This window comes from Anabrus simplex, chromosome 2 (genome assembly GCF_040414725.1).
Source record: "Anabrus simplex isolate iqAnaSimp1 chromosome 2, ASM4041472v1, whole genome shotgun sequence".
NCBI lineage: Eukaryota > Metazoa > Arthropoda > Insecta > Orthoptera > Tettigoniidae > Anabrus > Anabrus simplex.
In genome coordinates this window covers 64,231,765-64,255,811 of record NC_090266.1, presented here as the reverse complement: position 1 = coordinate 64,255,811, position 24,047 = coordinate 64,231,765, and the positions used below count along the sequence as shown (strand labels likewise).

The 24,047-nt window shown below is 38.5% G+C and overlaps 3 protein-coding genes across 3 annotated transcripts in view; 2 read left to right on the top strand and 1 right to left on the bottom strand.

Annotated features, from left to right (window-relative positions):
* LOC136863432 (pikachurin) overlaps positions 1–24,047 on the top strand; it is a 1,329,416-nt gene that overhangs the window by 368,854 nt on the left and 936,515 nt on the right. The window lies entirely within an intron of this gene.
* Positions 192–4,365, top strand: LOC137498609 (uncharacterized). Its single transcript, XM_068226467.1, has 3 exons — positions 192–411; positions 724–865; positions 3,097–4,365. Exons 1-3 carry the CDS (start codon positions 340–342, stop codon positions 3,840–3,842), a joined length of 960 nt encoding a protein of 319 aa, XP_068082568.1. The 5' UTR covers positions 192–339; the 3' UTR covers positions 3,843–4,365.
* LOC137498608 (uncharacterized) lies at positions 1,105–5,262 on the bottom strand. Its single transcript, XM_068226466.1, has 2 exons — positions 4,954–5,262; positions 1,105–2,426 (listed from the first exon to the last, which is right to left on the bottom strand). The coding sequence occupies exons 1-2, from the start codon at positions 5,253–5,255 to the stop codon at positions 1,508–1,510; spliced, it is 1,221 nt and encodes a 406-aa protein (XP_068082567.1). The 5' UTR covers positions 5,256–5,262; the 3' UTR covers positions 1,105–1,507.

Here is a 24,047-nt window from a genome sequence, read left to right as displayed (position 1 = left end):
GCCATTGCACGGTGTTGACATATTCCTGCATTTTTCTCATTCCCTTCGCTTCCGTATCACTTGTTCCTTCGTTTAGACCACCGTGTTCTCTTGTATGTAGTCTAAAGGTAATCGCCCACTACACCGCGCCGCGCCGCGCAGCGCAGCCGAGAAGAAATTTCCGTGGTCTGCTTCTTGTGAAATGAAATGGCTTAACGCCCACTGCAGGGAGCCGCGCCCCGCCGCGCGGAGCAAGCTTGTGGAATTTCCGCGCCAGAAGCCCCCAGGTTTCTGGAACGGAACTTTTTCCTTTCGGCGCGCTTGCCTGGGCGAGGGTAGAAGGATGGAATAACGGAAAGAATGTGGTTTCGTGCCGTTTCGGCGGTCCTCGGGAGTCCTCGACTAGTGCCAGCATGCTCGTACCTTCACGCGGTTAGTGGTATTGTGCACTGTACGCCTTTCTGTTATCTTGTCTGTGTTTCTGTTGTCTTCTGAGTTGTGTTTCCTCTTCTGTCCTGTTCTCATCGTTCATTGTGGTAAGTAAAATCATGCATAACCAAATTGAGCTAGAATTCAACAAAATCAACATCGAGCCGGATGTTTTCATGTGGTTTTTATATTGTAAATTTAATTAGAATATAATTTAAAAATGTAAACGTGTTAGTTCTCCAACAAACTCCTCAGTCACGTTTATTAAGTTAAGTAAAACAAATTTAAGGTTTTCATTTCGTTTTTTAAATTCAGGTTTTCAGAATGAATGAAGAAGGATTGCTGCTTTTGGTGAAGGAATATCCCCATCTGTACGATCCCTCTCATCCCAAGTACCACGATAATCTGGCAAAGGACAATTCGTGGGATGAAATCAGCAAGGAAATGGGCCTCAGTGGTAAGTATATTTATTTCCAATTGACAAGCACGTTAAAGCTATTATAAAATAAAATAATATTAAAACTTTTCATTACCCAGTACAGTGAACAAGAATTTAAAAAAAAATGACATATCAAATACATACAGCCATTAAATTCTAAGGACACCATAACTAACGCTCAGCCTTCTATCCATAAGCAAAACGTGTTTGAAGGAAAGTAGTAGCGTAAAAGCAAAAGCCGCTACAAAATTGTACTACGTGACAAGAAAACAATGATCCTATACCAAAAGAAAGAGTAAACGAAAGGAGTTAAAAGATAAACAGATGTAGTGCAACCTGAAAAAGACATCAGATTTAAACATTATAAATATGTTTAACAATTGATCACATTTTTGTTTTCTTATTACTTAAGAAACTTATTGTTTGTTATAATAATTATTACCTCACATATTCATTGCCATATCCTATGCATTTCATGATTATGTTTCCGGTCAGGCAATTGTTCATCAAAACAAATATATAGAGATTAAAAACGATAACTTAGGTTCATTATGATGAAAAGTCTAAAATTATACTACTTAGTTAATGTAAAACGTTTACTAATAATTGTAGGCTATCATGTTAAGTTCTCAACGAGGACAATACGTTAAGAATTAATTTTTATTCGTTAGTGTTCCTTCGGCCAACATTTATCATTCTTTCTTGCCATTCAACCGATCCTGCATGGGAGCTGAAATAGTCCTTAAATCTGTCCCTGATCCGAAGAGCTGATCCTGTGTACGTCCCTCCAGTGCCTCTCAAATCTTGAAGCGCAGGTGTAGCTTCTTCTATAAGTTCTGCAAGCAGATTTGGATGATCTTCGCGTAAGAAATTATGAAGCACGCAGGTTGCCAAAACAAATTTCGTCATATGTTCTGGCGAAACTTGCATTTTCCTCTGATATATTCTGAACTTCTTAGATAAAATGCCAAATGAATCCTCGCAGGTATTTCTAGCTCTGCTGTGTCGGTAATTGTATATTCTCTTCTCCGTGTTTCTTTTTGATTCATCACCGGGATAAGGCCTCATCAAGTTCCGTTGCAGAGGAAATGCTTCATCTGCAACAATAACATGAGGCATGAGCTCATTCGTTCCAGGTAGAATTTTATCCGGAGGAAAGTCCAATTTGTTCTGCTGAAGTTTTCTTCCGAAAATACTATTAGAAAATATTCCCCCATCGCTATTTTTTCCCAAAGCCCCTACATCTACCATCACAAACTTATAATTGGCATCGACTAGAGCTAGAAGCACAATGGAGAAGCTTTTTTTGTAATTGTAGAACAATGACCCACTGTTGGCTGGCTTGTCAAACACCACATGTTTCCCGTCCATTGCTCCCACACAGTTCGGGAAATTCCATCTTTCTCGGAACTCTAGTTCATTTCTCTCCCAGATTTCTTTGTCTGGTTGAGGCATGAAAATAGGAACCAACTTTGTCCACACAGCGTCACACACATCGTACACAATCCTCCTGACGCTTGTCTCTCCAAGTCTGTAGCTAAATGCAAGTGTTCTGAAAGAGTTCCCGGTAGCAAGAAATCTGAAAAGAAAAAGTAAATAAATAAATACATAAATAAATAAATAAAATAAATAAATAAATAAATAAATAAATATTATTGCTTCTTGCCTAATTCTTTGCGTTTGTTAAATGATCACAAATTTTAATTCATCTCTGATCTGATTACTTTCTTTCTCCAGCTAACAAGAAATAATTTGATAATATTAAATGCCCTGTCATTTTGATCAAAAGCCTGTAATTTAGTTGTGAAATCCCTAAACTGAAAGGATACAATTTTCTGACTGGTAAAATATTCGGAGAGATCCTGCACGTCTCTTAACATCTCAAAATTTAGTACAATTTCGCTTTGAGCCATTGATGGTTACGTGTTTCTCTTAATTTCTAGTGGACGAAATAAATATGATATACTCAGTTTTGCTTCCTACGTCACGATGAAGAGAACTGCTCAAGACCGTGGGATGTGGCTACAGCGACAAGGCTTAGCCTTTAGATAATTGATTTGAATTCATTGATTGATTGATTGATTGCTTTTATATTTCAATAATGATATAAACATTTAAGAAATTATTTAAACTTTTATGCATAGTTAGATAATTAACTTATTTATTTATTTATTTATTTATTTATTTATTTATTTATTTATTTATTTATTTATTTATTTATTTATATTACATCTTTTTTTTACTTTCAGCTGATGAGTGCAGAGCCAAATGGAAGTCCCTGCGGGAATGTTATCGGAAGGCTTTAAGAAAAAGACAACCAAAATCTGGACAAGCAGCCAAGAAAATCAACCCTTGGCGCCTCGAGGCACAAATGGAGTTCATCAGGCCCTTCATCACAATGCAGAGAAGCCAGGTGAGCAATGTAGGAACTCCATCCGATGACGATGAACAAACAGATATTTCTGAGGTTCAGGAAGAATCTCAGAATGTCGACTCGGGTTCCTCACATACAACTGAAGATACTCAGAAAAATGACAAACGACCAGGATTGTGGAGTGGCAAGAGAAAGAAAACTGCGCCTTTAACACCTTCGGCTGCTATTTTTAAAGAGTTTGTTGAGTTGAAGAAATCGCGACAATCTTCTCTGGGGCAAGAGGGTGACCATCTCCGCAAATACTTTCAAAGTGTAGAAGAGACAGTAAGAACATTTCCACCACAGTTACAAGTAAAAATTAAAAGTCAGATTTCCACCATCATTCATCAGGCAGAATTTGAAGCAATCAATATGCAGTCATTTCCAGCACCAAATTTTATCCATCCCGAAATTCCTGTCCAGTATCGATTTCCACCAAGTTTGACTTCTTCCAGTATCCTTACACACACTCAAGCAGGTTCACAGATCCCAATCTCACCAACACCAGGCCATATTCAGGCACCCCAGTTCAATCAAAATCACCAGACGAATGATGACAACCACCCAGTGAACGACAATTAAAGTGTAAACCATTTCGCTACTCTCCATGAGCTGTAACTACATACCGCCTCCCACAAAATTATTGAGACATCTGCTTTTGTTATAAGATGTTATTAGAGCAACAATGATATGTTCATGGTATCTGTCTCTGTGATTCAGATTTGCTTTCATTTCTCAGTGTAGCAAATACGTTCAATTTAACAACTTGAATTTCTATTTAGTAATGTTTTTTTATAACTATGTTCCTTTGCTTTAGATTTGCATTAAATAATACTGTATATTAGGTTTTCAAACCTAAACTGCTGAGTAACAATGGCTTTGTTATGTTGTAAGTGGTTCTCTGTGCTTCAGATTTGTAGTACGGTAATTTTAGTGTGTAGCAAATACATTCCATCTGAACAAATTGTCTGTGCTTTAGATTTGCACTAATTTCTTAGTGTTGCGAAACATTCCAATTTAAGTCCTAAACTGATATTATATTTTGTGTTAGTCTTTGTCACGTATTTCTGTAAATATCTGTCTCTAGCAAATAAATTGCATTTTAAAACAATTTAATGAACGTTTTTGTGTCTATTTTTTTGGAAAGGGCGTAGTTGCACGATTTTCTTTTGCGCATATCTTCCGGACAAACATTTTTACAATTATTTCAGAGAGTGGAACATGTTCCATAAAAGTATGTTAGTCAAAAAATCCATTTTAAAAAAGTATATTAAAAATTCAGCCTTTGGGGAAGTTTTATTTAGTTTCCCAACTAACTTTTGTTCACCTACGCCTTTTGAAAAAAACACTGAATCAATGATTTTATATTTTATTTCCTCCAGAACCTGTATAGTCTTAAAATGATTTAGTGCTTTACCTTAGGATGGAAATTTTCAGCAGCTCTGTGATAATTTCATACTATTTAATCTGATGCAATTGTATAATCTATTATCATCTTTAGCCCTAAAGTAACTTCGGATAAAATAGGCTTTTGTGTATCGGACAACAAAATAAATAAATAAATAAATAAATAAAAACCTTTTCGATACGCTACATTGAATTATCAGTAACTACTATTACTGTAGCTATATTGTGTTACTCTGTTTGTACGAGAAAATATGAAATTAAAATATAAATGAATCAAATAACTTACCTGAGGCATACAGCAAGTCTTTCTTCACATGGTACAGCTCGGCGAAAGGTGGTATTTTCTCGCTCTACACACGGCTTAACTAGGTTCAATAGTTCATAGAATTTTTCTTGGGACATACGAAAGTAGTGGAAAAATTTACTTCGGTCCTTTAGTAGATCAGGAAATAAATGGTGAAACTCTCCGTACGTTTCCCTTTTCTCATAAATGTTGTGGACCCAAACTTTTCTTTCGCGTTTTTCTTCTTCCTCATTTGCAAGTAGCGCAACTGCAAATAATAAATCCTCCTCGGAACTGGAACTCATCTTTCTGTGTGAGCTGCACTTCCCCAACTGGAGAGAGGCGGCGCGGTGAGGTGTGCTGTATGGGCGAAGTCTCGGAAAATGACCCGTGGAATGTTCCACAAGCTTGTTCCGCGCGGCGCGGCGCGGTTCCCTGCAGTGGGCGATTACCTTAACTCAGAAGTGAGAGGTTTGGCAACTCCATGCAACACGAGCTGGTCAGCTGGCTTTTTTCCAAGGCAACCGCAGTGGTTCCACTCAAGTTTCCATGGCAACCCCCTACTCCCTTCTCCCCACCCAGGCAGGCAGTAAACGGACCACCCTCCAAGAACTGTCAGAAGGCATCTTTCAATATTACGACTGATGCAAGTGTAATGGACTCATATAACCTAGGAAACAATTCTCTAACCCATGGGTAAATAATGAAAATAATAATAATAATAATAATAATAATAATAATAATAATAATAATAATAATAATAATAATAATAATAATAAACTTCGCTAATCGGCCAACTGGGGACCACGATAAGCTTCACTTTACATTCTGGTATTTGTTCATTTTTCGCTTGATCCACATCGTCTTCATTAGCTCACTGCGTTTAGCACGACGTTCTTCCGCCCATTTAGCACCAGTTACCCGTTTTTCGTCCCGGAAAGTCCCAAAAGTCTTTATGGCTGCTCTGAAAAAATTTCGGCCTTGTGTATCTTCTGCTCGTACGCCCAGTTCTTTAAGATCTTTCTTGACATTAACGTACCAGGGCATTGTCGTTTTTGGTTTTGAGTAAAATATAATGAAGGTACGTTTCGTCCATCGAGAGTCGATCATCCGTCGTATATGAGTGTAGAAGTGAACTCTGCCTCTACGCATTGTGTCCGTGATCTTTTCTATCTTAGAGTATACTTCTTGGCTGGATTTTCTAATGTAGATGCCAATTTTGTACTTTGGGCCAAGTATGGTGTGTAGGATCTTTCTTTCCTCTCTAAAGCAAACATTTCTCGGACAGGATAAGGCATTCAGATGCATACAGCGATACTGGTTTGATGACAGTGTTGTAGTGGCGAATTTTTGTGTTCAGGGAAAAGCACTTTTTGTTGTAAATGTTGCGGGTTGTTTGGAAAATGACTTCCATTTTCTTGATTCTTGCTGCTGTGGCAATTTTTCTGAATCCATTCCCCAAGGTATTTAAATTTACTAACTATTATTATTATTACTATGACGACTTTTGAGGTGTGGTTGTGAAGTCGTTTACGTCTATTATTATTATTATTATTATTATTATTATTATTATTATTATTATTATTATTATTATTATTATTATTATTATTATTATTATTATTATTTACGTAGTTATGTATGGACTTTATGTGGTATGAATCGTGGTGGTAAAAAAACATGTTCACACCAGGCAAATGCTGGGGCTGTACCTTAATTAAGGCCACGGCTGCTTCTTTCCCATTCCCAGCCCTTCCCTGTCCCATCGTCGCCATAAGACCTATCTGTGTCGGTGCGACGTAAAGCAACTAGCAAACAAAGAAAAAAACATGTGATGTTATGTCACGACACGTCTGCTGTATGTATATTAATATGAGTTTACTTAATGTAAGGACACGTAATTAATAGTATGTAATTTAATTTTACCTGTAAATATGATGTATACATCCAGCGTAATGTTGTGCAACACACGATAATAGTCCGGAACAACGTAGCTAGATCTGATGGGTGCAATATATCATTTAAAAATAAAATGGTCTACGCAATTAACAGCATCACGTGTGTGCGTCTTCGTGGTTACAACACGACTATAGTCATGGCCGGATTGCGCTATAAGCGTCCACGCCGCAGCTCCACCTACCAGCTGAACAGTGTGCCGTATGATACATTCTACGCTTGTATATTTGTGGTAATAATTCCTTTATTATAGTGTGTGTGGTGATGTGAAAATTTTGTACTGAGGGATAGATTTGTTGTGCCGGGATGCATAAGCAAGTACAATAAGTCAGTAAAATCAGAAGGATACGCAATTTTTTCGATTATTTAAGGATCCTGATCGTTTTAGTTAATAAATTCGTTCAGTCCCAGGCGCGGAATGTCCACAGTACTTTTGGACTGCATCCCGCACCAGTGAAATATTCAAGAAAAATTACAATATCGTCAAAATTGATGCAGTAATGGATAATTTATTTTATGACATTTTAAATATTGACTATTTAAGAAATACCAAATGACATTATTCAGGATTTCTGTGCGTCTCATTGACAGTACTGATGAACACAAATGCACGTAACGATGCTTAATTTAATAACATAAATAGCGGTAGACATTCCTACCATCTGATTTCATGTTAGGTACACTCAAGCAAGTTTTTGTAATTGTACAGGCTCCAGTTTCAAGAGAGAATGGGCATTATATTAAGTTAACGAGTCACGAAAAACATACTATTCAAGTACTCGCTAAATTTGCAGTTGTAACAGATGACAGCATGATAGCGAATTCAAATGAAAATGAAAGATTCCTGTGATCATTTGAATGAAGGAATAATTGTCACCAATATTCCGTTAAACAATTATTACATGCTAGGAAATAATTCTTAGACAAGTGTTATAAGAAAAGGAAATTCCAGATATTGTCATCGTCATAAGGCATAAGGCATTGTCATCGGCCATAACGAAATGGAATAGATGGGGAGATACCAGTCAGAATCCTTTGACTGGAAATGAAGAAAATATAGCATATTTTAATGAGGAAATTTACATAGGTCCAGTTTATACCAGGCTCAGTTGAATTGTTTGACATTTTTTGTTAGTTTTGAGAAGGGAACAGAGCTAATTAAAAATCGAAAATCACTTAATTAATATGACGATTTAATTGAAGGGCTTAGCATAGTACCTTCTATTTCATATGCTGAGACGAAATTAAAACATGTCAGTTGACTGAAACCGTAAGCACTCAGTCCTACGTACCAAAACTGTGGAAAAAAAGAAGATTAAATTCACTCTTGTAACTTTCAGTTTTCCACTGACTTCTTCCTCATCTCTTCAAAGAAAATCGAAATTTTTACGAACAAACTTCTGCGATCCTTCCTTTTAACAACAAGTTACACTATGAATACCAACAACTGAATTACTAAGCATAAATTAGAATTCAACAAATGTAAATTATATAATACACAAGGTCACTTTATTACGTCATAAGTCAACAATCATACATCACTGTTTCGAAATACAAGTAGCTGGGTCTTGAATTTATCATGATTTATCCCGAGCAGTACCTGTGTGGGACGGCAACAAAATCCTTGAGTGACGTTGCTACAGAGTGTGTCACACTAAGTTATCGAAGGTTTACGGCGACGCGACGGCTGGGATAGAAAAGGCAGAAGCCGTGGTCTTAATGAAGGCACAGTCACAACATTTGCCTTATGTGAAAGTAGGAAACCACGAGAAACTATCTTCAGGGTTGCCGGCGACGTGATTCGAATCAACTATCAACTATGTACTGTGTACAAATCCTTTACTCCTAAATGGTTAGCGTGTTGGCCTTTGGTCAGTGGGGTCCCGGGTTTGGTCGCGGCCAGTTCGGGGATTTTTACTTCGTCTGGTTAATTTCTCCGGCTCCGGGACTGGGTGTTTGTGTTCGCATTAAAAGTATAAGTTCAATCAAAGTCGATGCGTAATTAATAGTCAGAAACACACAAAAAATTATCAATTCATAATTAATAATCAGAAACATACAAAACTGTAGCTGGCTAAATGGTCGTAAAGACCTAAAGCCAAAATTTAAAAAGAAATCCTTTTCTCCTCCTTTACACAAGTAAGGTTACAGACAAGTGGTTACTGGGAACGAAGCAAATGTTCAGTAGTTTGGTCTAGGATAAAATCTGAACTGAAATGTATTTGATCCGCTATTTTTCTATTTTCAAGTCATTTATAGTAATCCCTTTTATTTATCAGACTGAACAACAAAACCAATTTCTAGGACTTTGATTGACCGATTTAACGATTAGTTTCCTTTCTTCAGGCTGGAAATAACATTATGGGTTTGACGCGATGGATAGAATTTCCACGTTAGTCAAAGTTAGTTTTCCGGATCAGGAACATTATATTTCATAGTATTTTAATTGGCTTGTCCTTCTGGTTGACCATATTTTCATCAAATTTAAACTTTTTAAATTCACAAACCATTGTTCTAAATGTTAATACCATTTTGTTTAGTAATACACTACACCCTATCACAATGACATAGTTCAGATGGTGCTCGTGATGGCCATAGCGTGTCAGTCGACTGTATCTCACTCACGACAATTACGAACTTGTTCTCCATCTTCAGCTCATTGAAGTTAAACTAGCGTTATCTCTAGGGGTCACATTCTTTATAGTAATAACACACTTTAGGCTAATAAATAAAGAAACACCCAAATAAACACACAAGCATACTAAGAAACACAATTAACAGGCAATGCCAACTAGGGCGCTAAATCTTGATAAGCCGCGTATAGTCTGATCTTGAGGTTATTTAGTACCTCTACCGGGAATGTAACAATAAACATGGAAGGGATTTGGGTGGATGGCGCATGGTAACACGTGATTACGGTTAAGCTCCCAATCTCTGCATTTACACCCACGAAAGCATATTCCGCCTGTTTGTGTTAGATCGTCTTCTCAAGAGAACATGAGACGCTAGAAGCTCTCTACGTTCCAGTGTTTGATACTGAGCTCGATATATTTGTAATTCAGAGGAGGTGCTTTCCGCCTATCACGGGCTAGGGCTTGGCATAGTAGCTTCCTGCCAAGGCCACGTTCCATTTCATACACTGGGTCGAAATTAAAACTTATCTGTTGGAATGAAACCGCAAGCACTCTGTCCTAGGTAGCAAAACTGTGGAAAAAATGGGTTTAAAATCACTCTCTTAGCTTTCAGTTTTCCACTATCTTCTTCCTCGTCTCTTCTACCAAAATCGAAATTCGGACGAACGAACCTCTGCAATCCTTCCTTTTAGCAACAAGTTACATTATGAATACCAACAATTGACTTACTAAGCATACATTAGAAATCTAATTCAACAAATGTAAACTAAATAATATACAAAGCCCCTCTATGACTCTAGATACTTCAATGACTCATTCAATAAAAATTCATACATAGATTAATTAACATTAATTGAAAAATCTGGTTTGTAATCTTCCAGCTATTTTACTTGCATTCTCTCAATGAAGTAGCAAGCACAAAGTGTCTGATATTCAAGTTTCAAGAAGAGCAAACTAGGAGAAAAGTCGTTCACATTTGATATTTCATATTTGATAAACCAAAATTGGTGAATTAAACACGGGAACTGGTGTCAATTTTAGTACTGCTGTTTTTCTGGTCCACAAACAAACCCAAATGGTCCCAATTAGAGTTTATCATAGAAATCTTTCAGCTGCGTATTAAAGTTATGAATCGTTCGAATAAAAATGTTAGCTTTCAGTCAATACCACAAAGAGTACGAAATATTACTTCAATTAAATCTTCAGATTCATTAAGCGATTTTCGATTTTTAATTAGCTCCGTTCCCTTTGCAAAACTAAGAAAAGAGTGTCGAATAATTTGTCCAGTAGAAACTGGACCTTTGTAAATTTCCTCATTAAAAATGAAAATGAAAACCTACAACCTGTTTTCCAGTCATTGACCGGGTCAGGGATGGAATGAATGAAGCAGATATAGGCTATTAGTACGATGAGGTCGCCACTCCCAAAGTGATTTATTAATGACTGATGGATGCTATGAAATGAGAATGGAGAGTGTTGCTGGAATGAAAGATGACAAGGAAAACCCGAGTACCCGGAGAAAAACCTGCCCCGCCTCCGCTTTGTCCAGCACAAATCTCACATGGAGTGACCGGGATTTGAACCACTGTATCCAAGGGTGAGAGGCCGACGCGCCGCCGTCTGAGTCACGGAGGCTCCCCTCATTAAAAATATGCTATATTTCTTTCATTACCTGTAAAAGGATTCTGATTCGTATCTCCCCATCTATTGCATAGAAGACAAAGGTCATGAAGAGCGGCCTGAACATCGAAGACAATTGGATCATAAAACTGACACCGTGACACATCACAGATTCACCTATGGAAATTTATTTTACATTAAAGTCGTGGTACACTTCCATGTTACTACTGGTGAGCTCTCCTTTGACGATGTTAATTTATGAGCAGTTTTGGGGCTGAAGAATGTTATATTATGTTGTATTAATTTTAAGCTTCCGCGGAGACTGAGTTCGTCACAGTTTAGAAACTCGGTCGGGTTTCCTTTGTTAGAATCTCCAAATCCAACGAACGATGAACTATGGTTAGTGTTAATGTGAAAATTGGGACTCACCAATACAGTTTCAAACTATCTAGAACACAGTGTATCGTCATTTACCACGTGAATATCTTTTTCTTTGATGGGTGGTGGAAACGTACACCAAATATAATGTAAAATATTTCTCCCCTAAAATTATACACCGGGTGAGTCCGCTGCGTCTGACGTTTCTGCTTTTAGACATCCCGTATTCCGTATACAAAGCTACCGTCGCCTTTAAAGCACTTACTACGTCATCACTGCGCGACTTTTGCAAAACATATATGCGACATGTATTTACACAATACATCAAACTGTCATACGATTACGTAGAATGTACGTGCCAATTATAAGCTTTCGATTGGTTATGAAATTATCGCTAGAAGCGATGGCGAACTGATAATAAACGTGAGTTTTTGAAGCGGGACGTAGTTTTGCACCAAGTAAGCTTTGCTGCTAGAGGATGTGCCCCTGGGTGAGCGTGTAACCGTGTGGTATCAACACGACGGAGCTCCCCCTCACATGTCAGCAGATGTTTGCAACTACCTGAATGTTACATATCCCGGTCGATGGATAGGAATGCCTGTCATCTGGTCTGCTAGATCGCCCGATTTGACGCCACTGGACTACTTCTTATGGGGCTGTTTGAAGGATGTAGTGTACGCTCAGCAGCCGGAAAGACCTGAAAGCCTTCGAAACCTTCGAAACCTGTGAATCCGTAACACCTACCATGCTACAAAGAGCCCGAATGACAGATCAATGACGTATTGTACCCGCTCAAAGCCTGAGTCCCAACCAGCATTTATCTCAGGGAGTGTTACGGTCCGAATCTATCTCAACTAATAAACAATAAAAAATTTATATTTTGAGATATCAGATCTCAAACTAAATGTAAGGGCGCCATCCAATCAGTACTACAGGGTTGAACGGGACACTCTAATCCTTAACTTTAGGGCTCATCATCAAACATACTGAACCCTTTAGGTCCATATAGAGGGATACCTACCTTTCTTACCTATCAGCAAAGCTCATGAGATCTGTCTCTTGGGTCGTATCGGGTTCTTCGTCACTTGCTGAGGTAAAGGTAGGGTTCAGTAATTCTAATCTATCTACTGGAATGAAAGGTCTGTTTAAAAGATTCCTATTTATTCAGGAAAATTCTGAAGCATTTTGATATGTCAACGATATCATAGAAGACAATTGTGTCCACTGGACACCACAATCATTTTTAAATAAACGTCAAAACACTGGTGTGAGACTTTAACGTAACTGCCTGACGGGCATTCATACTAGCAACCATTGTCTCAATTATTAATCATTTAAGACAGGAAAGTCTGGAAATCCTTAAATTCGGCTTCAATATGAGACCACATGTACCATCATAGTGATTCGTTATGGTCCAGCCCTCGTAACACGAACTCTGGACTCTGGGTATAATTAAGGCCGTCCAATCGGTGTGTGCCACACAGTGGTTCTACGGCATGGACCCTTAATTGAATCGATGTGACCTGCGTCTATGTCATGGACCGACATCTAATCTTCTAAGTTACTTTAAAGTCATTGTGGATGATGACCGCAAGGAAATGATGCTACAATGGCATATGGCCCTAATCTAAGTCACTGAGGTTGATGACCCCATGACCATCCAAGTTTCTAGGCTGAAGGCTAAACACAATTAAGTTACATCGGTTGATGACCAAAGTTCCACTTTACTATCCCAGCACATTCACTGCTCAATCAATCAAAGTTCAATAATTACAACAATAGCAATGCTCACAAACTTTGTGGCAGTAAAATACATTTCCTTCGGATATGTCCCCTTAAACGTTACTTTATATTTTAATATTCCCCCAGAAAAACAAACTAAAATTTCCAGAATGCATCTCCAAGTTATTCGCTTGATTAAAGTTATTTCAAAATGCGGTTTCACTGAATTTAATAATTAAATAAATTTAAATGATTTGACGAAATGTTAACGAACAACAAATTTTACCTCCGCGGACTCTGGTTTCTTCACAAATTCCTACGCAGCCGTGATGTGAATTCAATCTTGTGATATTTATCTGGCTGGAAAAGAATTGTTACATAATTCATGTCCAGTTATATATCTTGTCTCATGATTTCACACTTTAAAATCTAATCTAGTCCTAACCGTTATTAACACTTGGATATCCTAATAATCTACGTACAAACCAAACAACTCGCCATATAATTACGATGTCATATCTCGTCACTACCATTTATGAATTTTGCACACCCCTCACAGACAAACCGATCATCACAACCATCGCTCTATATTTTGGACAACCCTGAATTTGGTTACTCTGTTCCTTATACTCAAAGTTCGTGATTTCAAATGTTCATTACGTCCCCAATTACAGTATTTCACAACACTCAGATCATTACCGGCTATGAATTTCAACTAAATCCAGCATTTTAACGTTTTCCCCGGCCGAGAATACAGTAAAATCTCAATTCCACGCCTGTCCCGTTATCACAGCTGAGGCCTCTCATCCCCCAAGTTCGCTTGGCAGTTACATGAAACACCTGGTTTATTCACAGTTGACTGGCTTCTCAAAATGCTCTCTTTAAACTCTGCCGACAAAATTAAACAAATACGATATTCTAACCAACAAAATGCACAGATTAAGCTTCAAGATGCCCACACTAATTATACGCGTCGCCAATTAATACCGCTATGGATTTCTATGAATTTCTTTCCATTCCCAACATTATAAAATATACCTCGGGCTATCGTGTCCCGGCTTCAATGACAGGACTCTAACCTGATTCGCACATCTCATCTCAACTCATATAAAACATTCCTCGGGCTTCCGTGTCCCGGCTTCAATTACAGGTCCAACCTGATTCACAAATCTCATATCAACAAAACTAACCTCTGTTTCCCAGCTCCACAATTATCATCGACAAAGAACTGGAATAAAATCCTCACTAGAAATCTCGACGTCTAATATCGCACAATGCATTAATCATGAATAACTTCGCATAAATGATATCGTATTTAATAACTTGATTTTTAGGAGAAATGACTGAAACATTCTACTAGATCTTTTTATTGTCAGTCAGACACAGTTTAAAATGGGCCTAGAAAAACGTTTCTCTCCGTGACCAAATTCATCACCTTAGGTCCTCACCCGACAGCGCGCTTCCACTCGATTGAAAATGAATGACCATGGATTATTATTATTAACGTCAAATTGCAGACAGAAAACTTTTACGTCGAATGAACATCTTAATTTGGTATCACAAAATATAGGCAGTACACTTCACACGGATGACGATCTACATTGGACGTGATTTCACTTCGGAACCCTATTCAATAACTTTTTACAACATTATGCGGCACTCGCAAGACTTCAAAAATTTTTCCAAGTGGAAAATATAACAAATAACTCTTTTAGTCGTATTCTCACATTTACAAAACTTAGTAGGGGTGACCACTGCGTCGTATATCCCCATTCAAATACACTTTTAGAGAACATGAGACATTATATAAGAGGTAGTAAGATGGAAAGTCACCTACCTCATGTAGTCATAGGGCTCACCTGCGACCCTGGCATTTTATTTAGCCATTTTTACATTCATGGCTTTACAAACCATTATGTTTCTTCAGGTTTCCTGGAATAAAGCGTAAAAAATAAAGAAAATACCCTTCACTTGTTTGCTGAGCGCACACGATGGACTATAATTATTTCGGCACACGAATTACTTAATCACATTAGAATTTATTCAGTACTTTGACCGTCCTATCTGGTACAATTATTTCACTCAAGAAAACTCCTCATGGACTCAAGACCTAACCATAATGGCTAAAATCTGCAGTTGAACTCAGTCTACTTTCGTTGGTTTGATTTCGCAGAGCAGCTCAACAATTTGTCGTCCGCTTTGTATCACAAATGCCGGAGAAGGAGACTTCGTCATGGGGTCCCTTCATATTTATAGCAGTTACCCCCTCTCTTCGGATCTCTCCCTTTGCCGCCAAGAAAATTTCTATAAATTTTCTGACTTAATTAAACTGTAATTTCAAGAGTTTTGAAAGTGACTACATGCTTGCTACATTTCTGGCGGTAGTGTTCATGGACATTTAAAATTTTTACGGGTTCGATTTGCGAGATGATTGACCCCCTTTGATAGGCACTATTTTTTTTTGACTTGGCTTGGGTCACGCCATGTACACGCGCTTTGAAATAGTTCACAAAAATGACTTGCGATTCTTCCGCCGTTGACACGTGTGGCTGACGTCACGTACCCCAGAGCGTGGGACCGAAGGTAATAACCCCCTCGTCACGTGTCAAATCCATGCTATCAAGAATCCTACTTTTAAATGATTGTCGATTTATGCATAATGTTCTAAGGGCACAAATGTCATGGGTTCAATACAAATTATATATATATTCAGATCAAAGGGAACTTACGAAGGCTCCGTCCTAGGAATGGGGACGGATATTTAAACGGTCACCAAGGGTTTACTGTTCTACAAGAACAAGAACCTGGAACTGTTTCCTTGCAAATGCTAAAGGAGCATTTTATTTAAGTAAACAAAAATGGATTTTTATACACAATCAAAATCTGTTGACCCTTGATTTGCCGGTCATTTGGCAAATTATTTCTGAAAATGATTACATAATATTTATCACTTCTGACCACCCTTCCATTTGGGTGGTGGAACCGTTGATATCTGAAGGTATCAGATTTACCTTCGTTAACACCATGACCATATTTGTTCGTGGACCAATTACCTGTTGGCTAAGTGGGCGCGATCACATGGACCATGTTATCGCCTCCACTTTGATTGAGATGAGACCAACCCGGGAAACTACAAACTCTCCCCGGTTCCTAACCAAGATATGCTAATCGTTAGTTGAAGGAAACGACAAAGCGACTCTAACCTAATGGTCCTAATTATCGTAACCCGTAATCATCCTCGCTATAATACTTCAACTTCTCGCTCTTATTATTCTCATCTAAAAAATAAAAATAAAAAAGTAGCTTCCTTTTTATACTTCAAATATTATTATTAAAGTGGTTTGAAAATTTCAAAATTTTCAATTCAATTCCCACCATCATCATTGTGTTCATAAATAAAAAAATTTAAACAAAATTCTTCTTCTGATCCTTCAATTATTATTATTATTATTATTATTATTATTATTATTATTATTATTATTATTATTATTATTATTATTATTAAAAAATTAATTTCGCTTGTTACACGGTAGTCCAATCTATAAATGTTTATCGCATAACCCCATTTACAATTCCGATTTATTTTGGCACTAATCAATCCACATATGATTTACTTGGATTATTATTATTATTATTATTATTATTATTATTATTATTATTATTATTATTATTATTATTCTTTCGAGAATTTTTATGTTTATGCCCCATCTTTATAATTTAGTTACATACGTTCTCTCCCAAACAGAAATCACCAAGATCCGAATTCACATCGGTCGGGACATAATAGTGTTCGAACCCGCAACCTTACTTTCGTACTGTCGTTAATTCATGGAAACCATATGCTCCTAAGACAATTCTCAAATCCCATAACACCTCGCAGTTGGGCAAATACCTCCAATCTCTGCAAGTGTTAAATTATTCCTTCCTTTTCCATTTTGAAGTCCATTTATCCATCGGAACTCATCAAAACATTTTCATTATTTAACCCTCGGTGTGTGGACTCTCTTTTGCCACTCATATCACCGGTATAGAAATACAACCTCTATGTAGGCCTTAAGATCCATCTATTTCTTCATCAACATCAGTACACACCGGGCGAGTTGGTGCGTAGAGGCGCGCGGCTGTGAGCTTGCATCCGGGAGATAGTAGGTTCGAATCCCACTATCGGCAGCCCTGAAGATGGTTTTCCGTGGTTTCCCATTTTCACACCAGGCAAATGCTGGGGCTGTACCTTAATTAAGGCCACGACCGCTTCCTTCCAACTCCTAGGCCTTTCCTATCCCATCGTCGCCGTAAGACCTATCTGTGTCGGTGCGACGTAAAGCCCCTAGCAAAAAAAATCAGTAAAATTCGCTTTCATATCGGGCCGCATTTATGTCCCACAAAACTCCAAATCTCAGCTTTTGGCTCAAATCACTCTGGGCCTCAAACATAGCGTGACCATATTATCAAAATGCCTATCTCGTTTATACCAAAATTATTTATGATTATTATGGAGTCCAAAAACGTTAAATCAACAATTAGTGTTAAAATCGTATTCAGTGCCCTAATTAATTATTCACGGCACATGTGATCTCCACATTTAAATTACTTTAATTTGCAATCATTCTATTCAACTAGGCCCGTGCCTTTATTCTCAAAGATTATTATTAAACACGCCTTTACACATTACCCAATATTAATGTAATACTTCGACGCTTGTACAGATTATTATTTTGTCCACTGGCGAAATTCGCGATATTTACAAACAAATCAATGGCCTTCATTCCGTCCCATAACAATTTAAATCACTTGGCAACCCTACCTCTGGATTATTTTAACAACATGCCTTAATATCTATAAACGTTCCGATAACAGAAAAACTCTTTGGACGCACTTCTAAATGAATATTAACATTATCTTTACGTGAAACGTGCTCCATATCATATCAAACAACTCAAGCACTTGAATGAACAAATAAACCCTACTCTACTCTATTTAATAATCAAAATTATGATGAGTGCTTGATCTAATTATGTACATTTGTCCCTTTGTCTATCTATCTTTGAATTTATACGAGCCAGAAACGGCTCGTTTCACAATCAAGTTACCATGATTATATATGATTTCCTCCCCCTAACGATAGCAATCTACAAATATCTCAAAAGGTTACTCATCTCTTTTTTTGTAGTCTGCTAACCCGGACGAAGAGCACAAGCCCCGTCCAGCCTTAGCCCTGCATCCTACTGGTTTATCTTGCCAGTTTAAAGAAGTAATCCAATGCACTTTCCAGATTTACACATATTAATTTTCAAGATTTAAATTTTTAACATTTTAACAAATTTACACACACTAATATTGAACTGAAACTTTACACTTCTGACCCGCCTAATTCATACACATATTCTTCATTCCTTCCCCGGCACTAAAGAACTGGTGACACCTCGATATCACATTCAAACGGCCCGGCGCGCACTTGATTTTCCCGTCTCACGTTCGTGTAGCTGACCAGGTATCAGTTTATAATCGACTATTACTGGGTGAAATACATCAAACACTCGTGACCGTTCTCACGTAACGTACTTCCTAATCTGTTGGTAGAATCTCACACTCCGTAAGTTATGCTTTACTGAGTCCTGTCTATTTGAAACACTTCATACTAGTATACTGCTCAAGACTGTAATATGAGCTACATCACGTCATGAATCACTGTACTCTGTAACAATATAATACTTCGAACCCTACTCCACGAGTAAGTACACACATGCACCCCTGGCTTAATTACGGCTCGAACAAATTATCAGAAGTTGTCACGCACCCCAGGCGTGGTATCAGCTCCGACAATTTTCCGAGGTAGTTGTCAGTCCTTGTCCACGACCTCATATTTATACTTGTATCCGCTCTCTTCCGAGTTCACGGGAGGTCATCTTAGGACGCGCAGTCCCGATATCCTCATATGACTATTTGCGCCTTTGCCAGTGGCTTAAATATGGGATTCAATTATGTAATTATGTTCTCAAAGGCTCTATACCATTTCTCAACTAATATCGTTCGCTGGTAAGTGATATATTTGCGAATTTAGCTGCCGTATCCCGGCCTGGGATTTCGCGCTATATTGTGGCTTCCTTTGCCTCCAGCCAATCAGAATTTCGCCAATCAATCTCCCTCAGTTAGTGATTTTTAATAACTTTTATTACTTGGTTAGGCTTATAAATTCCACCTTATTCCGAATGTATAACTCACGTACGTTTATAAATTTAATCCGTGGAGTTCAGGTTTCTCGTGCTTCTTACAATACAAAGTTGGCGTACCTGCGACTGGTCGATGAATTTTACTATTGGTCCACATAAACCACGGGACCGGGAAAGCTCATATTTTTTCTTCAAGTGCCAACCTCGCGTTCAACTCCCGCTAGTACATGGAGATACCCTGCCATCATTTCTGAGAAATCTGCACCCGGCTCTTTGCGCTGTTGCCACTACCTATTCTGCCCGGGGCTATGAAAACTTTGGCAACAAATTATCCTCTCTCTTTCCTCGTCGTCATCATTTCTGAGAATTCTAATTCTGTCACTCACTGTGTTTCTTAATCTTATTGGAGACAACAGTCTGTGGCATGTTTCACCATACCATCTCGGCCTGGCCTGCTCTTACTCTATGTACAGTAAGATATTCTTTATTCTGAAAATGAAATATATATTCCTCAATAATTCATCATAATTACATGACGCTTATCACACCCCCACCAGGGCGCAGTATTGAAATGTGCATTACTGCAGAAGCCATCTATTCGAACACTTACTGCTTTAACAGGTCCCTTTCACAAGAACGAAGAAATTAGAAGGGACGAGAACACTGAAGCTCTTTGGGCAATCAATCTATATGGAAGAACGAGTGTTACACTGAAGTGTAATATTAGACAAAACGTTAACCTAGAATCCTCACATAGAAAGGAACATAACGCGAGCTAAGAACCTATTGTATGGATGCAAAAGGGCAGTCAGGACAACATGGGGACTCAAACCGGCAATGGTAAGATGGATATACACAATGATCATTATACCACTGATGACCTATGCAGCAATCATTTGGTGGATGAAAGTAAGTCAAGGAAAAGTCAGTATCAAACTAAATAGCCTTCAGAGAATGGCATGTATAGCCATAACTGGGGCAATGAAAACTACGCCAACGGAAGCCTCGAATACCCTACCAGATCTCCCTCCATTAAGGAACTTTATAGAGGGACAGGCTAGAATGAGCTCATATAGATTGGAGCAAAATGGATGCTGGAAGGCTCAAAGGCCCAATCTTGGACACTGTAAAATTAACAGAGTAAACAGGGGAAATTTTATACATGCTAGCTGATCATATGATTCCAAAGTATACCTTTGAGAAAGCATTTGAGGCCCAGATAACAAAAAAGGAAGATTGGTACATTAAGAGATGGAAAACTGGTAGGGAAGATATTGTGAAGTGGACAGATGGCTCAAGGACTGAGATGGGAACGGGAGGAGGGATCAACGGGGAAAGACCTGAGATATTAATCCCAAGTTGTTCTAGGCAGACATACTACAGTTTTCCAAGCTGAAGGGATAGCCATCATTACATGCCTTGAGGACAGCCTGAAAATTAACTACAGAGATAAGAATATTTTCATATTTACAGATAGCTAAGCAGCCATTAAGTCACATGAAGCTGTCCGGATTATATCCAAGATTGTTTGGTATTGTCATATACTTCTCGTGAAGCTCTCAGAGTACAAATTTGTTAAAATAATATGGGTGCCTGGATATGCAGGCAAAGAAGGTAATGAGAAAGCAGATAAACTGGCAAGAAAACGGCGAGAAAAAAACTTTTGTGGGCTCAGAACTAGTATGTGGAATCTCTTATAGACAAGCCCGACTTTACATACGTAAATGGGTACAAAAGAAACAAATGGAACACTGGAAAAATGCTCCAGGATGCAGGCTTGCGAAAGAACTAATAAAGATCCCAAACAAGAAGCATACTAAGGAACTGCTGGAACTCAGCAGAGAAAATATAAGATGGGTAGTAGGACAGCTGACTACACACTGCCATCTTAAAAGGCACCTATATAGAATTAGAGTAATAATATACAACGTATGTAGGAAATGTAACGATGCGGAATAATCGGCTGAACACATACTCTTTGAATGTGAGGCGCTGGGAAGAATCAGAATCTCCATACTGGGAGTACCTGGTGAAGAGAGAAGAAACATCGGAGAAGACCTAATAAGGAGGAACTGCAACTTAATGAAGGGAGGAGGTATAATTAGGTGGGGGTCAAGGAAAACACATGGTAGCAAAAGATCTTCGTAGTCGACGCTAAAAAGGAACTTTTTAAAGAGAATCCGTGAATAAAGGAAGGAGAAGAAGAAGAAGAAGAATAGTCTGTTGCTCAGTCAAGCAGTTTGAAACCCCCAACCATTCTATCCTAGTCCAGCCCTGCTTATAAAACATCCACATAACCAGCCCTAATGGCGTAGAAAACTGCCAAAATAAATAAATAAATTAATTCATTAACGTGAGGGCATTCGGATATATTGGCTCTGTGGATGATTCCCGAAGAGCAAAATGCCAATAAAATTTACAGGCTCAAGTGGGACTCGAAGCCACCTTCCAAACACAGCACCGTACTTAACCTATGACACCATGGCGACTCCAGCGAGTCGGTTTCCAGAAAGCCTACTAGACGGACTACTATTTCCGCTTCACCAATGAACACACGTTTTCTATCAATATGCCATCGCTTTTAGCGTTCATTTGGTACCCTACTGAAAGCTCATAATTGGCAGGTACGTTTTACATAACCGTATGACAGTTTGATGCATTGTGTAAATGCCTGTCGCATACGGTACATGTTTTTGCAAAGGTAATGGTGAAGTGAGTGATTGTTGCTTGGTATACGGCAAAGAAGAATAGACTATAACGGCAACAGTGAGGTTCGGTGTGATGCCTACTAGTATAAAACGTCAGGCGCGGCTGACTCACCCGGTATGCACTGTCTCTAGTGTCACAAACTTTACATGTGCACGCTAGATGGCATTATTTGTCACAAACACCAGATTTATGAACGTGGTACAATTTAGAGACCAGTTTAAACTACGAAACTTTTTCATATACTGCTATGAGCATAGTGAAAATCTCCAAAGGTGCATTCCGCAAACACTAACAAAATGCGATGTAAAAACAGTATTCTTGAAATTCAAAGTTTTTATTTTGCAGCACGAACACAACGAACAATAGGAGACCGCTTTTGTACGCGTTGCTGTCTCCCCGTTTACCTTACATAACTGCTCAAGCCCTTTAGGTTTCTTCAACCATAAAATTACCAGCGTGGCATGGGGATCATCAGTTGGATTGCCACACCTCCAAAGGCGCTGGCGACTAGTGCGCCATCACAACTATTCTAATTATAGAGGAGCAGGAGAGAGAAATGAATTTCAGACATCGTTACTCTGTCTACATTGTTGGGGTTTACCAGGTACAAGCAGTTCCAAGAAAAGTTCAATCTAACTTTGGAAAGCTGATCAATTAACCAGATTACACCACTTGAAATTATATTGGTTCCAATCCCTTACTAGGAAATTTATTGGTTACAACATGTACTTTAACTTGTTTTATTTGAGATGAAGGACACAATTAAAAGGGTAAAATCTAGTGGAATAGGACTGCAAGCAGTATCCGGGTATGTAAAGAGGAGAAATCTCTTTTGAACACGAAGCGTTAACGATGCACAGCCATACTTCATTGTAAACAATCCTTTGACGTTCACTTGTATGGCATATGCAATTAATACCCGCCGTAGGAAGAATCATTAAAGGAAATACTGATATTTGTTCAGTTTCATAATAATCGTGACACATATGTAGACTGCTCTTTGATGCTGGTTAATTTAGCGGATTGGTGCATGTTAGATCTCTTCCCTTGCCACCGTGTATGTGGTAACTGGAAAGTAATCAATTACGGCTGTAGAGTCTAGTGTTTATATACCATCGTCCCCCTGTATTCATATGTTTTTTACTGTACAGACCCCGTGTGAATGTTTTAGTACCAAAAAACCCCATGGCACTACAGCTCTTGAAGGGCCTTGGCCTACCAAGTGACCGCTGCTCAGCCCGAAGGCCTGCACATTACGAGGTGTCGTCGGGTCAGCACAACGAATCATCTCGGCCGTTATTCTTGGCTTTCTTGACCGGGGCCGCTATCTCACCGTCAGATAGCTCCTCAATTCTAATCCCGTAGGCTGAGTGGACCTCGAACCAGCCCTCAAGTCCAGGTAAAAATCCCTGACCTGGCCGGGAATCAAACCCGGGGCCTTCGGTTAAGAGGCAGGCACGCTACCCCTACACCACGGGGCCGGCTTTTTTAGTACAGAGTTGCTTAAAAAATTATGGTTGCATTCAAACAACGTGCTTTCGTTGTGGAATGCTATGCAATATATTGGTCTATCAAAAAGTAGCGGTATCAATTCATTCTCAAATTTCCTGGCGTTATATGAGAAGTATTGTAGGAGAACATTCGGCAGAAAATTTGACCATTAGAAGAGATAGAATGATAGGACATATCTTAAGACACCCAAAATTTGTTCATTTGGTTTGTGAACGAAGTGTAAGTGGTAAAAACGGTTGAGGTGGACCAAGGGATTAATGTGACAAACATGTTAGAGCAGATGTAGGATGTAGTAGTTACGTAGAAAGGAAAAGTTTTTCTTTGCTTTACGTCGCACCGACACAGATAGGTCTTATGGCGACGATGGTACAGGGAAGGGCTAGGAATGGGAAGGAAGCGG